The sequence below is a fragment of the Rhinolophus sinicus genome, linkage group LG02 (assembly GCF_036562045.2).
Source record: "Rhinolophus sinicus isolate RSC01 linkage group LG02, ASM3656204v1, whole genome shotgun sequence".
Lineage (NCBI taxonomy): Eukaryota > Metazoa > Chordata > Mammalia > Chiroptera > Rhinolophidae > Rhinolophus > Rhinolophus sinicus.
Window position 1 is genome coordinate 120,722,906 of NC_133752.1, and position 21,008 is coordinate 120,743,913.

Consider the following 21,008-nt stretch of genomic DNA (forward strand, 5'->3'; position numbering starts at 1 on the left):
TGTTTGGATCTGTCCTGCCCGTGTACCTCCCAGATGACAGTCTCATATGTGGGCCGTCTTCTGTGAGTTCAGTTCTCAGAGCCTTTGGTGTTCTGAATAGGATCCTATTCGTACACACACACAGCTCAAGGGTGAGCCCAGAAGTTCATAAACAACTTTGTACTTGTGTGAGCTCCTCCCTTTCTGCCACGTCCCTGACACTTCCTGTTGCCCCAAGTACTTCTGGTACTTCGAACCTAACCAGGCTCTTTAGTTTCCCTGTTCTACTGTGCACTTAAGCATCTGTGCACACATCTGCAGCCAAGCACACAACAGAGGGCTGAAAGGGGGGGGAGGCGAAGTGGGGGAACTACTTTTGCACTACATTCCTACCCATCACAGCTCTGCTAGTTGGAGGAGGTGATTCCCCTCTAACCATTTTGTTTGTGGGTTCCCGTTGCCGTCTTTGCCAACACTGCCTATGGGATTGCTTGAGGGTTGGGGCATGGGAAGAACGGATAGAAGGAAAAAAAATAACGAGGGATTTTCACATTCTCTGTGCTAGAATTTTAAGGCTCCCCCAGAGGTAGCTCTTTCCTTCAGTGCTGACACTCACTTTAATGTTTCCAGCAATGTAGTGTCCTGGCCAATAAATACTAGAAGAAAAGAAAAGGTAAATTCATCACCTGTTTTCTGATACTTTAAATTCTGGTATCTTGTCCCAATCTGTAAACTGTTTACTTTTCAAAGTCCTCAAGTGCATGCTCCATGCATTTGAGAGGGACGACGTTGGATGTGTTTACTCCATGGTACCTGGATCCGGAAACTTCCATGTCATTTCTTCAGCAGAGCCTTTGAGATTTTCTTGTTTTGGTCTCTTTCCAAGTTGTGTCTTCTTATTTAGTCATGGTAATTCAAAGCAAAATAAAATCATGTCCTAACAACAATGAAAACTACGGTACTTATAATTTTCTGTTTCACTCATTTCTTCCAAGATTAATGTAGATTTTTTTCACCTAATTTGTTTTTTCCTCTTGTAAGTGTTTACAGATGATCTGTAATCATGTTACTGATCATTGTCAAAGTCTGGTACCTAGCTGAAATATTTGGATATGAGGATACTTACTGTTCTTAAATTTATTATACTTTCTGTTAATCTTCAATAATTACCATTAGTGCTTCTTCATTAATGTGTACTGTTGTGTCATTATTAATATAATGTGAGCATAGGAAGTTGAACTTCTTTGAAGGAACATTCATGAGCTCCTAACTTACATTCCAACTCCTTTCCTTCTATGTCATTGTTTCTTAACTCCTTCAGAATTTTCCTTGACGTAGGAGAAAAAAAGCGATTGAAGAATTCTTCGTTCTTTTGATATCTATTTATAGTTACTATCTGGTCCTACCAGTGTCTCTTTCCCTCCTTTTTTTCCCTTAGTCTAAATACAGAAGGTTCCAAAAAAATATACACACATTTTAAGGAAAAAAACAGCATTAAAATTATGCTGATGGTAACCACTTTGAGCTCCTCTTATAATAGCAGAAGTCAAACGTGATTTGTATTCATCTTTTGTTATCGGTGTATATTGAGTATTGCAATGTTAATGCAGTTTTTTCCTTTCTTAAAATGTGTATACCTTTTTTTGGCACCCTCGGTATATAGTCAGAGCAAAACTAAGCCTTTTTCTTTTCCTTTGTAGTTTTCAGAGGGATCAAAATATTATAGTTTTGAAACCTTCTAATTGATCTTTTTTTTTTTTTTTTTCTAATACTGTAAATCTGTGTGGGCTGAATTGGAAAAGGCTTTATAAAAGAGATTGAACTGGTCTTCTCTCTCAGTGCAAGTGTAAATTTCTGAATTTTATGCATTGAATCTAGATATTAAAGGAAGGAAATTCCAAGAAAGCAGAACCAAGAAAGCAGAGACATAGAGGCAGGAGTGACTCTTGTATGTGTGTGGGTAAGAGTGAGTTGATTTGCCCTAGTAAAGGTAGACTCCTGGACAATTAGGTTGAATAAGTGAGGTTATGCCACATTGTGGAGGGCCTTGTGGGTCACGCAGATACGTGTAGACATGAAGTAACAGATTATTATCCGGCAACAGTAAGAGCCCTTTTAAATCCTTAAGCTTCTCGAGAAGCACATGAATGTAATGAAATTATGCAATGTTTTAAAAAGAGTAGATATTTTAATTCAGCTATCTTATACAATTTCATATACATAGATGCATGTTCTTTAAAAATGTAATATGTTTCTGTAAATCAAAATGTACCTTTTAACGCATAGTTTAAAGGAGCCCTGCAATGAATCATCTGTAGAGGATCATTTTATAACATAAATAGTCATGTCCTAATTTATTTTTTGTAAAGTTTGCAAGTTTTGTAGAATTTAAAATAAATACAGTGTTAAGAAATACGTTATACATTTTCTTTCTCTCCTGCATTTTAATATAGTAAAGGAGTGAAAAGTTGAAGCTTGAATAGTAAAGAGTCTGTGGTTGTTGTTGTAGAACTCATCAAGTTCTTCCTCAAGATTCTGTTATAGAAGATTTACGTTTACAGAATAGATACCTCCAAGAAAAACTACATGCTTTAGAAAAACAGTCTTCGAAGGATGCATATTCTAGGCCTTCAGTAAGTGTACATCTTTTTTTTTTTCATTTTTCTATTTTAAAGTTTAGAAGTGAAATAAATCTCTACCTTTTCTGGCCAAAACCAGTAGATCCCTGTCTTTAATATTAAGTACAATTTTATTTTTACTAGGTAGTGAGGTATATTGACTTCTTTAATCCTTCTTAGGTAATAACAGTAAACTTAAGATTTTTATGCTTTGCGTAAAGCTTCATTAAAAATGACTTCTAGAGATTGTAAATGTAGTTGAGTTTTGTGGTGGCAAGAACATACCATTAGATAAATATAGGAAAATACGTTATAACATTTTCATCAAACGTATGATATGTCTCTAGTTTTGCTTTATAAAGAATCACTAATGTAGAATTGTTTGTTGTGTTTTATTTTAAATCACTTAGTATGTATATTTCTGTTATGTTTTTTTTTCCTTTTTCTCTTTTCATGTTTCTTCTCTTTCTTCTGCTTCAAGCAGAATCTGTTATGTGACACAACTCCACTTTCTAGCCTTGCTATCAGTGTTAATAAATACAGGCGTGATATTTTTCACAAAAAGAACACTTTACACAGGAACCAAAAAACACCCATAACAGTGCCCAGAGTTAAAAATGGGAAGGGAATAGATGCCAGTGACAACTTACATTATCAGGTACCCAGAAATATTTTACAGCATTACAGTGATGAAGAAAAACACAAAGCAGAAGATATCGTAGATCCAACTCAGTTAAATATATCTGAGGCAAGACCAAACAATAAATCAAGACCACTTAGGTCAACTAATGGTACCTTGGCGGATTTTAACTCCAATTTTGAAAATGAACCTGACCCTGGAATTGAGAAAATGAATCAAGACTGTTGTGAAAATAATAAGCAGGAACATAAAAACAAGGAAGAGAATGAGTCCGGCAAGGAGGAGCAAGGAGAGGGGCATAGAGCTGAAGATGGAAGTCAGAGCACACACAGACATCCGGAAGCATCCGCGGGGGCGGCTGCGGTCACGCTGCAGTCACTGTGGCCACGAATCAGTGTGCGGAGGAAGCTGCCCCAGGGGACCCTGCGACGGATGAGCCGGTCCAGCGCAGAAATGACGGGTCCCAGGTTGGAGCACGTGGCAGCCCTTCACCTCTGCGTTAGCTGAGTTTTCTTCTAGCAAGTAGCATACGTATGTAGTGCAAATAGAAAAGAATTGTGTAGGATTTGTAAAAAATACTATTAGTAAACGTCTCCTTAAACAGTAACATTGGACCACCACCAACAAAATTAGTGGGTATACATTTCTTGATCATGTTACTACGTTTTACCATTGGAGGTCGCTGAAATGATTCAAGTAGGTAACAGCATTAAGAAAAATAAGGCACTTTAGAGGTGTTTGTTTGCCTTAGAAATGTCTAATGCATCATGCTGTAAAATCTCACTGCGATTAAAATTTCACTATAGGGAATAATGTCGATAAAAATTTGTTATGATGCTATGTGACATTCTAACATGCATAAGACATTCCTTTGGTGGTCTTTTTGCCATGTGTTATGTAATGAGAAAAGGGAGCTTACATGTATTGCTATCTATGTTGTGTTAGACTCTGTGCCTACATTTAATTTTCACAATACTTCGCAGAGTAGTATTTGTATTTTACATGGGAAGCTTGGAGAATAAGTAACTTCTCTAGTGATCAACAAACAGGATTTAAATGGAGGTCCAGTTTATGAACATGCTATTAATATGTACATACTACTTTGGGTCGGCTTACATTACCTTACAGAATAACACATTTGTTCCCAAATGAAATCAAATAGCATTTACCTTTTTTTTTTTACTTTATCCTTTCCACCTAAGATATTCCAGGCACCTGAGTCTTCAAAACATCGACTAAAATTAAATATTAAGAGAAAATGGATGAAAGTGACTTAATTCATATTTCATCCTCTTTTCCAGGTTTATAATGCTTCTTTTTTTCCACTGGATACAAAGTAATTGAGAATTTGAGACTTCCCACTTTATAAAAAAAAGTAATCAAGCAGATTTCTCTTTCAAATAACCTATAGTTTAGAATGAGAAGTAAAAGTAAACAAATAATAACCCAAGATGGATTCACGCCAAGACAAATGCAAATACACTGTTACTGAATTTCAGAGGACCGAGTAATTACTTTAGCTCAAGGAATGAGGAAAAGCTTCCTGAAAGAGGAAGGGATTGAGGCACTTCTTTACATTGGCTTCTGTGTGTTAGTTTGCTAGGCTACCATGACAAAGCACCACAGGTTTGATAGCTGAAACAACAGAAGTTTATTCTCACAGTTCTAGAAGCCAGAAGTCCAAAATCAAGGTGTCAGCAGGGTTGATTACCTCTTTAGTCTGTGAGAGAAGTTTCTGTCCCAGGGCCTTTCTCAGTGTCTTGTACATGGCCGTCTTCTCCCTGTGTCTTCACATCATCTCCCTTTGTACATGTCTGTGTCCAAACTTCCCTTTTGTATAAGAATACCGTCATTGGATTAGGACCAACCCTAATGACCTTATTTTAACTCAACTATCTCTGAAAAGGCCCTATCTCCAAATTAATATCATTCTGAGGTACTGGAAGTTAGGATTTCAACTTATGAATTTGGGAGTGGAGAGGGAGGTGGGCATAATACAGTCCATAACAGATAAAAGTCATGCTTTATTTTGGAATGAAAAAAAAATCATAAATTACTTCATTCATTATAAGAGTAATATGGAAGCATTATACAAATATGTGTGGATGTTGTTAAGTTATAATTGAATTCACTTCCTATATTAATTAAAATATACTGTATTACCTTTTCTCCTGCAAGCTTTGTATTCTAACTTATTTATTTGTGGTTGTTTGTCCAGAGCTCTCCAATTTTCTAATATTCCTTTGAGGAAAAATGTTCCATTTTAGCACTGTGTTGTCTTAATCAGTATGTCTTATGCAGCTTTTATTTATTAAACCTTAAAAATCTTCCTTACTTCACATTTTCCTGAAGACTTCAGAAATAGAGTCAGATCACTGGCAAAAAGAACAGGAGCTTCAGAGGGAAAACTTGAAGTTGTCATCTGAAAATATTGAACTAAAATTTCAACTTGAACAAGCAAATAAAGATTTGCCAAGATTGAAGGTAAATTTAACGTTCTTTGTTATAGTTAGGAAATCTAAAGCCAGAAAATCTTTTTCTCCTTACTTAATTGTTGTGCTTACCACATTAGTTTATGAAGAAGACAAAAACTCATATTCCTACAATTCTATGGTAGTGTTACACTTTCTACATGTGTTCATTTAACGATTATTTGTTGAGGGCACTCTTTGTGTCAAGCACTCTTCTAGGTAATGGGAAATAACAATGAAATAAATTTGTGCACTCATAGAACTTACATTCTAGTGGGGAAGGCTGATAAACAAGTAAACCAATCAATGGAGAGTATGTCAGCTTACGTTTAATGCTAAGGAAAAAAAGCATGATTGCTGTGAAGGGTGTGTGTGTGTTGGGTGGGGGTATGGGAATTACTATTTGAAACAGAATAGTAATCGAAAGCCTTCCTTAATAAAATGATATTTTAGCAGAGAGCTAAGGGACAGGGAAGGAAGTGGGTCACACAAATACTGGAAAAGAGTTCCAGACAACAGAAGTAGCAGGTGCAAATGCCCTGAGGCAAGAGGATGGTGATGTATTTCATTGACATTGATTACACTTTAAGATGTTAGGATGTCTCTAAAAAAATAGTCTTTAAATTAAAAATATATTAGGATAATTGTCTCTTAGAATTTTTACTTTATTTTGATGTTTATAAAAAGTTCATCTTTGGTTTTCCAAATCTTATACTGTTTATGGGAATTTTGTTTTCTCTTGGCTGGCTAATTGTTTCAGTTCTGTTTTATAACCTAAAATATTATCCATCTTGTTAATTCCACCGATAATCATATAATTAAGCTATTTCCTGCTTCTCATTCTGATTTAACACTGTTAGAACTAGTGTTAGAAGTTCAGTTGTCTGTTTCTCTGCAAAACAGACAACTGTGGGTAAGGATCTATGTATGTAACTAATGGGACAGTTAAAATCAGAGTCCTCAACTCAAATTTATATTGTATATTAAGGCAACAATGTGGAAAATATATCTTGAAAGTCATATACAAAATACTCTTTTATTTATATACTTTAATTCAACATGTCTTAGTTAAAAATTCTTGCTGTAGAGACCCACTTGTTCGTTTGGCTATCCAGTTGGAAAGATTGCTAGTTCAGATGAATTATTTATCTTTTCCTTTCCAATGGCTATAGCTTTGCTAAATTGTTACGTGTTTGCTTTAATCTTACAGAATCAAGTAAGAGATTTGAAGGAAATGTGTGAATTTCTTAAGAAAGGGAAAGCAGAAGTTGAGCAGAAACTAGGCCATGTCAGAGGGGTGAGTATGTGAAGATATGCCATGTTTGTTTTGAAGTGATAAGCTGGAAATGAAAAAGTTTGGATATGTCATAACAGTAGTGATATGTCTTTACTAGTGCCTACAGTTTCAGTTTTTATTATGTGCAAAACATTATTAAGCTTTTGTCTGTCTTATCATCTGTCATAGCTTACATGCATTTTATTTCACATCATCTGTTTTTGTTACGTATCCCTCCACACCTTGAAAACATTTAACTTTCAGGAATCTTTCTTCTGTTTGTTGAGCTAACTCCTAAGTGCTCCTTGGTCCAATTCTAACATTTTGTAATTTTTTTTATGATGTCCATGACAACTTCTTAGTATTTTGTTTTCATTTTTTATTCTTGTATAGTGGTACCTTGGTTATCGAACGTAATCCATTCCGGAGACTGTTCGAGTTCTGAAACATTTGAAAACCGAGGCATAGTTTCCCCATAGAAAGTAATGCAAAATGGATTAATCTGTTCCAGACCTTTAAAATCAACCCCTAAAACTGCAAAGTTAGCATGAATTTTACTATCTAATGAGACCATAGATCCATAAAATTTACAGTGTTCGTAAACCGAAATGTTCGTCAACGGAGATGTTTGAAAACTGAGGTACTACTGTATATTTCTTCCTATGCTATTTTGTATTCACTTTTTACATGAATAAATGTTGCTCATGAGGTCAAGGCCAAAGATTGCAGCCCATGTTGAACTCATATTATTAAGTGGCACAAGTGGAAGCAATCATAATGGACAAAAACTTTTTCAGTGATATTAAATATATGATGGATTTGGTAAAAATATTGAGTATCAGTAGAAAAGGACAAATATTTTGTTGACAGTCAGAAACATTCATGTCATAAATAATAATCTGTTTCTTAATTTAACCTTTTCTAAGGTAATTATGAAGGTATACAGTATAAAAATTATGTAAAAGTTTATATTTTTAGGGCTATTCATTGGACAGTGTGAATCCTGACTAAAATGACAAAAAAGTAAGCAGATTACTTGACTATTGGAAAACTGTTTCTATGTTAAATTATAAGCAGTTAAACTTATTAATTTGTGATGCATCTCTTTTGATAACTTTACACCAGGATTTTTATTTCAGATTTTTTTTTTCTATTTATATTGGAAGGAAACTAAATTTCTAATCAATGGTTGTTCTTAAAGTAAATCACCTCCATTATGCTGCATTTCAAATTCGATAACTCACGAGCTCTTTAAAGGCACATTTTTTCTTTTGTGTTTTTTTCCTACATAAAGAAACCTCTGCAATCCTGGAATGAGCTAATGCTAAATCGAATGTTTATGTTGTTAAGTTTATTCATTTGAAACAGACATCGAGGCTAGAGTATTTAAGCTATTGCTTATCAGCTGCATGACTCTAGGATTATTAAATTCTGAGTCTTGCTATTCTTGTATGTAAAGTGAAAATTGTAATTCCTATCTCATAGGGTTATTCTAATGATGAGTGAAAGTAATACAAGCTTTGGCTTCAAATGTTAGGAGTCAATAATGTGAGTATAATAATGCATGTGTTGTGTTTATATTATACTCTCTCAAATATTTGATTAAATAAAAAGTTAATATGTTTTTTTGTAGTCTGGTAGAAGTGGAAAGACAATCCCAGAATTAGAAAAAACCATTGGCTTAATGAAAAAAGTAGTTGAAAAAGTCCAAAGGGAAAATGAACAGTTGAAAAAAGCATCAGGAATACTGACCAGTGAAAAAATGGCTAATATTGAGCTGGAAAATGAAAAGTTGAAGGTAATATTTTAAATGTGATCACTTTTATGGAATGTTTTACTATTATAATTTTTATTAATTTTTAAAGAAAAATTTAAATATAATCTAACTATATAAAATGGCTTTAATGGATGCAGTTGGTATTTTACACCTACAGAAAGAACTTATTGGAAGCTAAGAGTAGTTAGAGTAGCTCCATTTGGTCATCTTATTATTTCAAGACCAATGGTTCTTACTCTGGCAACATAAAATAATTACCTGTATCTGTTTTCAAAAATACAGGTGCCTAAACCCCCAGTGCTGAGAGTATTTAGATTCCTCTGGGGTGCGTACTACCATAAGTATTGTGATTTTTTATTTGTCTAATGTGTAGCCAAGGTTGGAAATCTTTGCTGTAGATGACCAGTATTAGATACAAGACTAATTCTAACTATCAAATACAATCGCTACAACTACTTTGAATTAAGTTTTATAAGTTTACAAGATCTTCTTTTATTTCATTGTCTTGATAATGTACATTTTTTATTATTATTATTACAAGGCTGAATTAGAAAAACTTAAAGCTCATTTTGGACGACAGCTGAGCATGCACTATGAATCCAAGACCAAAGGCACAGAGAAAATTGTTGCTGAAAATGAAAGGCTTCATAAAGAACTTAAAAAAGTATGACTTCCGTTAGTGATTATAATTATTTTTTTATGTTAATACATCTTGAAAAAACTGAGTGAAAACGTTGATGAGCGTGTTTATTCAAAGGAGATATTAAGGGATTTAGCAATTATATTTGTATGCTTGCCATCCTTTCACCATGGGGAACATTGAAAATTAAATTAAAAAAAATAAATTAAGAAGCCATATAACGTGGAAGCTACATGGCTGGCATTCACATCTTAGCTCTGTAATTTATTAGCCATGGTAACTAACTAGTCAAGCTACTAACCTCCCTCTAACCTCAATTTCCTCATCTATAAAATTGGGAATAGTAAGTATATCTATTTCACAGAGCTGTTGGTATTTGCACATGTGACTTAGAAAGTGCCTGATATACAGTAAGGAGTATATGAAACTGTTTTGTTAAACAAACAGTAAGATTCCTTTCTAAGTGACAAAATATATTCCTTGCCAAGACAAATAGGAATTATTTATATGGATGATCCAGTGAATAAATTGAAATTAATATTTTTAAACTACTTATCTGAATGTACTGTGAGGCCACAGTGATACTGTACTTTGAATGTAGATGTTTAATAGTGGAAATAATCTATGGTACTTACACATAATTTATGCTTATAGATAGGCGTACTGGTATTAGAGAGTCAAAGTAAAACTTTTAAATGTGTGATAAACAAAGACGACAGATTAAAGTAGCCAAACAAAATTACAAATTTAAAGTAACCACTAGAATACTTGTAAATTTATGTTTTAAACCTCATTTACATAATCTGTTGTGATTATGATTGTATTGCTGTTTTAGAGTAAAGGAAACATTGGGTTTTTATTGGAATCTTAATCAGCATTTAGGACTCCAGATTATTTTTGTTTTCTAATTTATAGTGATAATTTTGAATATATTGCATCTTTGGCAATATTATTGTGCTTTGTTGTAATATACTAATTATCTTTTAAAAATAGGAAACTGAAGCTGCAGAGAAATTGCGTATAGCCAAGAATAACTTAGAGATATTAAATGAGAAGATGACAGTGCAGCTAGAAGAGACTGGTAAGAGGTTACAGTTGGCAGAAAGTAGAGGTCCCCAGCTTGAAGGAGCTGACAGCAAGAGCTGGAAATCAATTGTTGTTACCAGGTAGGAGGAAATAGTTTAAACTTGCACAAAGTTTAATGAGTTCTAATTCCGCTGTTTTTAACAGAATATGACAGTTCTGATTAACTTAGCTCTTTCCTAATGAACTGTTGGTTGGTTATTTTAACATGATATTCTTTTTTTTTGTCCTAGCATTGCCAGAGACTCTTTTTCTTCCTTAATGTGTTTAATTGGGTGGCAGGGCATGGCACAGAGCAGAGCTGGGGCTGGGTGGGCATCAGGAAGCTGCTGTCAGCCACCAGCATGGACTGATGGTGCCCAGCTTTTCCTGGGTGCTGCTTCTGTCCAGCTGCAACTCAGCTTCTTGGTTGTGTTCGTTTTCTATCTCAAGGATAAGCCAGGCACAACTGAGCTGTCTTGTCACAACCTGTGGCATACTGGATCTGGGTTGTACTGAAATTTTGGTGTTATATTTGGGCAACTTGTCCTTCAAATCCCCCAACCAGGTGAATTCAGCAACAGGTTTAGTGTCTTACTGGCTGCCCTCTGCCTTCTGGCACTTGATTCTCTCCTACTCCGTGAACCTTTTCTACAAGTATGTGCAATCCTGCCTGTCAAATAAGCTCTGTGGCTGTGGAAGAGGTGATGGGCATTCATGAGTAAGCCGTACTATGTTCATTGCCACTATCACCACAGTGGCTCATCATGACTCTGATTAGTCAGTAAAAGGCTTTGGTGTCATTCTCATTTCCAGCCATAAGCAGCTGCTTCAAGGAATATGAAAGCTAGAGACCAATGAGATCCTGCCTCTGTGCTTTCCCGTTAGTCAATCTGTATGAAAGCCAACCCCTCTTTATCTTCCCATATTCTAGAGTTTGTTATGTTCCTGCATCCCAGTTTCCCTTTTAGTGTCTCCCTGCTGTTTAGAGTGGACTTGATGATGGGTAGGATGGCAGTCGCCGTTACCACGACTAGAATGGGAACCTCAGCAAGTCCCACAGTGGGCCTGCCGCCCTGCACTTACTTGGCCCTTGTCATCCAAGTGTAAGAAGGACAGGAAGATTATGCAGGTAGAGGAGAGGGCAACGCAGGTGGCCAGGCAGTCCAGGCAAAGGATCCTGGGTTCCTGTCCTCCTATCATACTGAGAGGAGGCAGAAGCCACTCTAGGCCTCTCTTAACTCTGTCAGAGGGCTAGGGTGGGGGTTAAAGGAAATAACACGGGGAAAAGTGTAAAGGGGAGAAGGTGTCTTGTTTGTCTGCTTGGACTCTGGCAGAGGCTCTCAACCAGCGACCCTATCAGTTGATTTCTTTGTCCTTTATTTTCTTCCATTATCATGTATGGACTCAAAGAATTTTGAGTTGCTTTGAGATGTATTTATTCGGCAGATAATTACTCAAGTACCTGCTACATGCCAGAGTCTGTGCTTTATGTTAAGAGTCTATGTTTTTTCTAAAACATTTGCCTTGGTTCCTTTGGAGAGCCAGGTAGCTTCCATGGCTCAGAAACACCTAATTTTCACTGTGACTTTAGGTAAATTATATCTCTTTCCTGTGAGCTCAAGTTTTTGTATCTATGGAGATGATAATCCGTCCTTCCTTTTCTAAAATAGGCTGTGTAAGCCTGCAGAAAAGATTAATGTGAAAATGGTTTATAAAGTATATAAACCTTTGAGAGGGGTAGAGATATTTAACCATATTCGAAGATGACTTTGCCTTTTAGATTATTTATATCTGTTTAATCTGACAACTATACAGGTAACAGCATAGAGTAGGCCTTCAGTAAACCCTCTTGAAAAAGACATTAAGTCCTAATCGAGTCCACTTGAAAGAGAGAAGGATCATTCTGACCTTGGCCTCTAGCCTTCCTATATCCACCAAAAAAAACGTGCTAAGGTCTGCAGCGGGGATTATACATCTAGCTCAGGGTAAGTGGTTTAGAGATCTCTTATGGGACCCATGACACATTAGGTCTTCCTCATGCCGAAACCTTTATAGTTGCTCTATTAGTAACTCAAGAAATGAATGACACGAGTGATACCTATTCCATATCAAGCCTTATCCTGCCTGCTGAGAAAGGCTGTGGTGATGCAAGAGCTGTTTTAGATTGGGTGATCAGAGAAGTCCTGTCTGATTGGGTGGCATTTGAGCAGAAAGTTCAATGAAATGAAGAGGTGAGCTTCTGATATTTCATTAGTTTGGTCGATAAGCCTTTGTTAGGTTAAAATACTGCCTTCTAATCTGAGTTTCTAAGATGTATCAAAAACTTTTGAATATATTGAGATAATAATAATTTTCTTCCTCATACTATCCTTACCTGATTTTGTTGCCAAAGCATTCCTTTTCTTTGAAAAAGTTTGAATATTATAAACATCGTCTTCTTTTAAGGTGGTATGATGTGCTTGTAAAACCATTTGAGCTCAATGTTGTAAAATTTTCTATTGGAATCTGAATTTTTTTAAAACTTTTGATCATTTCTTTAATGGTTACAAATCTACTTAGATTTTTATAAGCTTCATCCCTTTCTTAACACAGATCATTTGTCTCAGTCCTGCTTTTCCATATCTTTCTTCTCCTAGCAGTCCTTTGATTTTGTTCTACCTGTATACCTTCTCTTTTTTGTGTGTTTGTGTGTGTTTATGTGTGTATATGAAATGCTTTAATTTATGATCTTTATATTCCTAATAGTCATTAATACAAAATTTAATATTCTGATGAATTTTACTTTCGATTTTGTTTTGCAACTGAAAAGGCATTCATTCTAATATTTTACAGTGGTCAAATTCATGCTCTATCCTTGTTTATAACCTTGAGAAACACCTAAATCCTTTGTTTTAATTGGCCTCTCTGTTGGTTAGGGATACTTAGTCCTTGCTGTCACCTAATGCTAAATAAATATGTAGCAAAAGATTTGACTAGAAGAGTATAATAAGATAATCTTGGTTATTTTTAGTGCAGTAATTTGAACTGACTTTTAAATCAATGAAATTATTTTCCATGTCTACACCAATTATTTTCCTTTATACTTTTAGAATGTATGAAACCAAATTGAAAGAATTGGAAACTGATATTGCCAAAAAAACACAAAGCCTAACTGATCTTAAGCAGCTTGTAAGACAAGCAACAGAGAGGGAACAAAAAGTTAAGAAATACACTGAAGACCTCGAGCACCAGGCAAGTAATGTGTTTTTTTTCTTTACATGATAGAAAAAATGAATTATATCTCAGGCCATTCCTTGGCATTGTCTTCTGTAGAGAAAAATGAACTCTTGACGAATTTTTCCCCGGGAGGCCCATCTAAGTGAATGACACCATTCCACCCGTTTGTTTAAGCCAAAAATCCTGGATCATCAACTTGTTTTTTTCTCTCACACCCCACATCTTTTTCACTAGATCATGTCAGCTCAATTTTCAAAATCTATCTCAAATCTGACATCTCAGCACCTCCAGCACTGCCACGTTAGTCCAAGCTGTTCTCTCATACCTACACCATTGCAATCGTTTCCTAACTGGTCTCCTTGCTTGCACTCGTGCCTTGTTTCACCTTCTCCCTATCTCTGACCTATTCTTACGTAACTGCCAAGTAATCCTTTCAAAGCATAAAGCAAATCATAGCAGCCCCATCCTTAGATTATTCCAGTGGTTCCCCATTACCCGGGAATAAAACCGTAAATGGTGTGGCATGTGGTTTCCTCTCTAGCTTCATCTTTCCCTTCCTCATTCAGTGTTCTAGCCACAGTGACCTTTCAGTCTTCTGAACAAACCAAACTCATTCAAACTTCAGGGACTTGTACTTGTTTCCCTTCTTCAGACTAATATTCACCCAAGTGTTCTCCTAACTCACTCTCTCACTTCATGTCTCTATTTAAATGGAGGCTCCTCAGACCTTCCTTAACCCTATGCCACCTTCCATCATTCTGTCCTCTTACCCTGGGTTATTTCTCTTGATAGCCCTTCCTTTCCTCTGGCACTATTATCACATCACATCACATACCACATTACATCACCGTATCACATCACATCACCACCCCACACACCACACACCCCACACCCCGCACACACCACATCACATACTCATTTTTTTCCTTCCCTCGCTGTGAGGAGGCGTGGGAACATGCAGGAAGAGATTTTGCTTATTCACTGCTGTTTCCTCTAAGCTGAGGATATTGCCTGGCATGCTGTAGTTAATAAATAATTGCTGAGTGAATAATGAATAGAAAACATGATCGATGTATCCTCATGTGTGCTTTTGCAAACCCAGCTTTTAAAATTATGCTTTATTGAAAATGTGTATCTTGATGAAACCTCATATTTCCATGTCAAACTTTATTTTCTAACTTCATTGTATCCAAAGATTGAGATTCTCAAACATATTCCTGAAGGTGCTGAGACAGAGCAAGGCCTTCAACGGGAGCTTCAAATTCTTAGGTACATTATCTGTTCCTATGATACCCTTTTTCTTTAAAGAATAGGATTTTTCAACTTTGCTACCTAAAAGGCTTATTGGCCTTATTTCATCCTAATTCCAATCTTTCTCTTTTATATAATAAATGCTGAAAAAATTGTAAACCAGATCCTCACATAGGTATCAAGATTTGTAATTTAGTTTAAACTCCCTTACTAGCATTGACTGTATTAAACCTTAACTCATCAGAGACAGATATTAATGAAAGAGAGAGAAAAAATGTCTTTACTTCCAGGGTTCTGGGTAGTATTCTCTCATGAGGCTCCTCCAATAGGAAAACTACTCTTGAAAATGACATCAGGCCAGCTTTTAAGAAAAACATGAAGAGTTGATTCCATGATCTTTCTTTGAGAATGGTAGTATGGCAGCAGTGAGAGTAAATGAATGTGTACTTTTATAAATATGAGCAAGTTCAAAGCACTGTACTGTTTATAAGAAATGCCCATATATTTTCTGGAGCAATGTCTGTTTTTTTTTAATACTACTTTATCGTTGTGTTCTAGATTAGCTAATAGTCAGCTGGAAAAAGAAAAAGCAGAACTAATCCATCAGATAAAAGTACACAAAGACCAAAGTGGAGCTCAGAGCACTATACCTGGTAATGTACTTGAGAACACCCTTAAAGCACACGTTCGCTAACCCAAGTTTTTTAATTAGTCTGCCTTTATTGTTTGTTCAGACTTCTGTTAACTATCTTCCTATAGAGTTAAATGCCCGATATAAATTTTTAGATGTTTCTTCCTCCATGCAATAATAAAAATCCCATCGAGGTTTTTGTTTGTAGTGTTAAATAGCAAGTACTGCAGTGTTTTTCTCCTTAAGTTCCATGTGGGTGTTACAGATTTAATCATGATACAGTGCTAAGCGATGAATACTAGGTTTGTTGCTTCTAGTTTCTAAGTATAGGCCCTTTTAAGCCCTCTGAACATTTTCTTCTAAATGTTGTCATTTGGTAATTAATTTAAAAACTACATAAGTAAACATTGCCTATATTCGTTATTTTCTTTTTTTAAAAAGTAACTCATCCTTCTACCTGCTTCCATTCACACGCAGAAATGATTACTAATCATTCCCCTATTCCTATGTGCTTATGTACGCATATATACATACGTACGTACTGTATATGCACATGCTTTCACACACAATGACTAGTTGAGCCTCATTATTTGTAGGTTCTGTATTTGTGAATTCACCTACTCACTAAAATTTACCTGTAACACCATAATCAGTACTCGTGGTGCTTTTACGAAAATACAGGCCAGTGAAAAATTTGACCCCCACTTTCCCAGGGGAGATCAACAAGGTGGCGCTCTGCAGTTTTTTTAATTAAAGTTTATTGGGATGACAATTGTTAGTAAAGTTACATAGGTTTCAGGTGTACATTTCTGTAATACATCATCTATATATCACATTGTGTGTTCACCACCCAGAGTCAGTTCTCCTTCCATCACCGTATGTTTGATCGCTTTTACCCTCTTCTGCTCCCCTCGCTCCCCCCTTACCCTTTGGTAACCGCTAAACTGTTACCTACGTCTATGACTTTTTGTTTCTTTGTCTGGTTCGTTTGTTGCTTACTTGTTTTAGCTTTCACACAGAGATGACCAGAGAATGAGACGGGGTAGAGGGGTAGTGCCATTCAGGGCAAGTAGCTCTGGTTCTGGGGTGAGTGGACTGGGTTTAAATCCCAATTCTGACATTTATTTGTTAATGGGGCAGCCTTAGGAGAGTCACTTGACACTTCCAAACCTTGTTTTCTTCTTTGAAACAAAATAGAATCTACCAGGAGGAGCTGTTTCCAGGATTTCAGACTATAATCTGAGATGTGTGTTTATGTCTGTACGCATATGTGTGTGAGTATATAGATATAGGTAGAGACTATAGCTATCTATCTCTATCTATATATGTATATACTGGAGGTGCCCAAAAAATGTATACACATTTTGAGAGAGACTAAAATTTTGATCAGCGTTGCTCAAACAGTAGTTCACCGTAATCAGAAGTGTCTGGACGCTGACGGTAACCACTTTGAGCACCTTTTGTAATTGCAGAGGTTAAACATGACTTGTATTCATCTTTTGTTATCAGTGTATATTAATAGTTTTTTCCTTTCTTAAAAAGTATATACATTGTTTTGGCACCCCCTGTGTGTGGGTGTGTGTGTGTATTCCCTAAAAGCTATGGTTTAATATACACGAATTCATTGTTCCAGTTGACTCTATAGACCGTAACTACTGCGAACAATGAGAAACAATTGTTTGTACTGTATATTTATGATAGCTGATAGCTTGATGGAAATAGCCAAATTTTGTGCCAAAGCATTATGCCAATTTATATCTGAACAATCTTGGACTATTTCCTATAGCTTTTTCAATATACTACCTTAGTCCTTTGCTACTTTGTATTAAAGCTGTCACATATGACTTGTACCAGAAACTATGCCCAGTGCATTTAAATTCTTGTAGCCCTGTATGGTAGGTACTGTTGTCTCCACTTTACCTGTGATAAACAGATTCAAAGAGGTTAAGTAATCACTCCCCAAGGTCACAATAGGTAGGAAGTAGCAGAGGCAAAATGAAACCGAAATCTAGGAAACACCAAAGCTCCTCTCTGTTCCCTGCTATTGACCACGATGCCACATTGCCTCTTGGTGGCTGAAAGTAGTCTTGTCTTGATAGCACCTCTCGTAGCAGCCAGCTCAGTATGCTGGACTAGACCCAGAACCAAAGAGCTGTTAGTGCTGTTGACATGAGGCAAGTTTTATCCAAGGCTGTTTTCTGAGAGGGAATCTCTGAACCTTCATAGTCCTTGTCTGCAGGACATAGGACACATAACTTATTTCAGATTGCTGAGGCTCAAAATCAAATCGTAACTGTTGGAAATTCTAAAGCGTTATTTAAATATAAATGGTCATTAAGCTAACTTTTGGAAAGTGCTACATATTACCAATCCATGTACTATATAGACTCCCACGAGGGGATCAAATATATGGTGATGGAAGAACTGACCCTGGGTGGTGAACACACAGTGTGATCTATAGATGATGTGATACAGAATTGTACACCTGAAATCTAAGTAATTTTACTAACCATTGTCACCCCAATAAATTTAAAAATAATCAATTAAATATAGCATCCAGATGATTAACAATCAACTGTGTAAAAGACCATTAGCACGTTCTGTGAAGGTGTGAGGAGGAAGGCTTTGATAAGTATGATTTTGCTCTGCCTTCCAAAAGAAGATGGGTTCTGCTGCCTCTATTCCCATAAGGATGAGGAACGTATTTCCTGTCTCCAACTTATAATTACAGGACCATTTCAAGGGCACCTTAATAGAATATACTTCCTGTACCATTCATGAAAATGTGTTTGCTGCCCATTATTTTCTCAAACATTCGCATTATTTTTAAATTTTTACCCTTCAATGGCTGCAAAATATGATCACATGACACATATGTAGTGGTTAATTGATAGCAGACTAGCAATTAAAAGTAAAAATACTATTTGCCTTTTGATTGTCATTATAAAATTAGAGATGTTAACTCTGGGGGAGGGAATCCATAAATTCAAACAAAGCCCTTGTGCTGTTTGTGTTCTTACGTATTCCACTTAAGTTTCAGGACTTTGTATACATCTTTGTGTAACCCATCCTGCTTAGCATGCTTTTCACATAGTAGTCATTACACTATTACTGCATACTGATCTACATGGAATTGCTAGGCAGTGCTGCTGGGCCAGCTTATGGTTGTAGCCCCTTACCTAAGTCTACTCATTCTTCTGTTGTACTTTTAGTACTTAAGTTTTGCTGGGTCTAGAATTTTTCTCTGGAACCTAACAGTCTTCCATGTAAAACTTAACCTCACTCTACACTTCTAACACTTAGCAGATATCTATTCTCTTTGCCTTCTATGGAATTACAATACCTGGCAGAGGTAGTGTATAGTATTCACAGCCTGAAGTGTTTTGGTTATAAAATGCCATATTTTCCAGGCTCTAATTTCATAAATTTCCTCATTCTCTAAAATAAATCATTTATCTTGAACTTATTCAGAATGGGAAAAAGCTGAGTCTAAATTTTATTATTTTTTTGGCAGTTCCTGGTCAACTAAAGGAAAAGGTAAAAGATTTGGAGACACAGCTCAAAACCTCAGATCTAGAAAAGCAGCATATGAAGGTAATTAAATATTTAATATATCTAATTATAGTGTTACAAATGTTTTGCGAAAACAGCTGTTGAAAACTATTTTTATGATCGCCTTTTTGAATTCTTAAGTATGTATCCTAAAAATTCCTGGGATATTTTATATTTGACCTTGATTATTACAAAGTTCATTACATTCAGCTGTCAAAAATATTTATTAAACAAGAGCTACCAAAAAAATTGAGATAAAACAAATCAGATAAGAAAAAAAATTATTTTTTAATTGTCACAACTATAGATCATTATTTTATTTTCTTAATTTTGGGGTCACATTGCAAACAGTATCTTTTATTTTTTAAATTCTTTTCAAGAATAGTTCCCTTCCCTTAAAGAAAAGTATTTGCTATGCTTTATCTGTCTAAGAAATCTGTAAAGACAACAAAAGAGCTTGCTATGGGAGTTAAGTATGATTGCTGGCTATTCTAAATGGTTGCTGAAGCTCAAAATGTCTTTTCACTAGATGCATAACTCTTAGCCAGGCAGAAGTCCTAGCGTTTTCCTGATCATAAATATATTTATAAGAAGTTGACCATTATTCATTAAAAGTTAGATATTTGTAAAAAAAATATAAGTGAGATCTAAGCCAAAGAATCTTGACCAAAACAACCTCCATGTTGTGAACAGCCAAGTCTGTTTGGTTGCCTCACTGAGATTATCTGAGAGTGTACTGCCTTTGGAGAAAGATAAAATCCCAATTTAAGAGCTAAAAAATTTTAGTCAAAGACTGGGACATAACGTACAAAAAATAATTTAATTTGACAGTTAACAAGTTACTTATACTGTACAATGAAACCTTATTAACAATATCTTAAGAAAATACTTCTGCCTTTACAAGTGTATTTGACTACTCAGGTTACTTTGGCTTTCATGTTTGCAATTACGTCTCTTTAGTTCATACCTAAAGAGTGCATTATATACGTATATAATTAAGGACAATATGTTTCTATTAGGAGGAAATAAAAAAGCTGAAGAAAGAACTGGAAAATTTTGATCCTTCATTTTTTGAAGAAATTGAAGATCTGAAGTATAATTACAAAGAAGAAGTTAAAAAGAATATTCTTTTAGAAGAAAAGTTAAAAAAACTTTCTGAACAATTTGGAGTTGAATTAACTAGTCCTGTTGCTGCTTCTGAACAGTCTGAAGATGAAGAGGGAAGTCCTGTTAATTTCCCCAATTAAGGGCAGTTATAACTATAGTTTTAAATTATTTAACTATTTATTAACTTTATAAGTTAAAATTCCATCTGGAAATCAAGCAAGTCTCTGACCTACATGATTTCCTTCCCAATACCTTGTGCCTTTACCTAAATTGGAATTTTTAGTAAATAAAATTATATGAAAATTTTAACATACTGGAAAAGTATATTTTTGAAGATTTTTAGAATAAGTTATGACTATCAAATAGACAATGATCTACGGTGAATTTCTGTACATTTATAATGTTTTAAGTTTTAAACAGCATGAGGATAAACTTTTCACACAAATTTTAACATTTAAAATTGGGTTTTACATATACTTAGCTATATATACACGTTAAGGTTTTCAAATCTAAGGTACCTATGATTTTATAAATATATATATATATATATATCTACAAATAAGAGGTCGAGCCATATTTCATTAAATGTCTGCAAGATTAGGTTAAATTCAGCTTAAACATTTAATTTTGAAAGTAAACTATCCAAAATTGTTAGTTTAATTGTTGTCTTTAAATTACCCCTCAGTTATAGTGGACAGACTCCAACCTTTGTACGAGCTGAGGAACTTATCATTTCTTACATTTTAAAGTTCATTTGCTGATTCTAAGTAAGATTCCGAGAAGAT

At 35.3% G+C, this 21,008-nt stretch overlaps 1 protein-coding gene across 16 annotated transcripts in view; it reads left to right on the forward strand.

The window, feature by feature from the left end:
* The window catches only part of CEP290 (centrosomal protein 290), an 88,960-nt gene extending 68,428 nt beyond the window's left edge, over nucleotides 1-20,532 (forward strand). For 15 of the 16 annotated variants that reach the window (XM_074325313.1, XM_074325318.1, XM_074325316.1 and 12 more), the window contains 11 exons: nucleotides 2,489-2,612; nucleotides 5,590-5,721; nucleotides 6,919-7,005; nucleotides 8,618-8,782; nucleotides 9,303-9,425; nucleotides 10,395-10,567; nucleotides 13,556-13,697; nucleotides 14,878-14,951; nucleotides 15,492-15,586; nucleotides 19,079-19,158; nucleotides 20,136-20,532. In XM_074325313.1, coding sequence (XP_074181414.1) covers nucleotides 2,489-2,612; nucleotides 5,590-5,721; nucleotides 6,919-7,005; nucleotides 8,618-8,782; nucleotides 9,303-9,425; nucleotides 10,395-10,567; nucleotides 13,556-13,697; nucleotides 14,878-14,951; nucleotides 15,492-15,586; nucleotides 19,079-19,158; nucleotides 20,136-20,363 — 1,423 coding nt within the window. In that variant the 3' untranslated portion in view covers nucleotides 20,364-20,532. Of the gene's footprint in view, nucleotides 1-2,488; nucleotides 2,613-5,589; nucleotides 5,722-6,918; nucleotides 7,006-8,469; nucleotides 8,521-8,617; nucleotides 8,783-9,302; nucleotides 9,426-10,394; nucleotides 10,568-13,555; nucleotides 13,698-14,877; nucleotides 14,952-15,491; nucleotides 15,587-19,078; nucleotides 19,159-20,135 lie in introns of those variants that run through there. The other variant, XM_074325322.1, reaches the window with a different exon arrangement.
* Nucleotides 20,533-21,008: the final 476 nt, after the last annotated feature.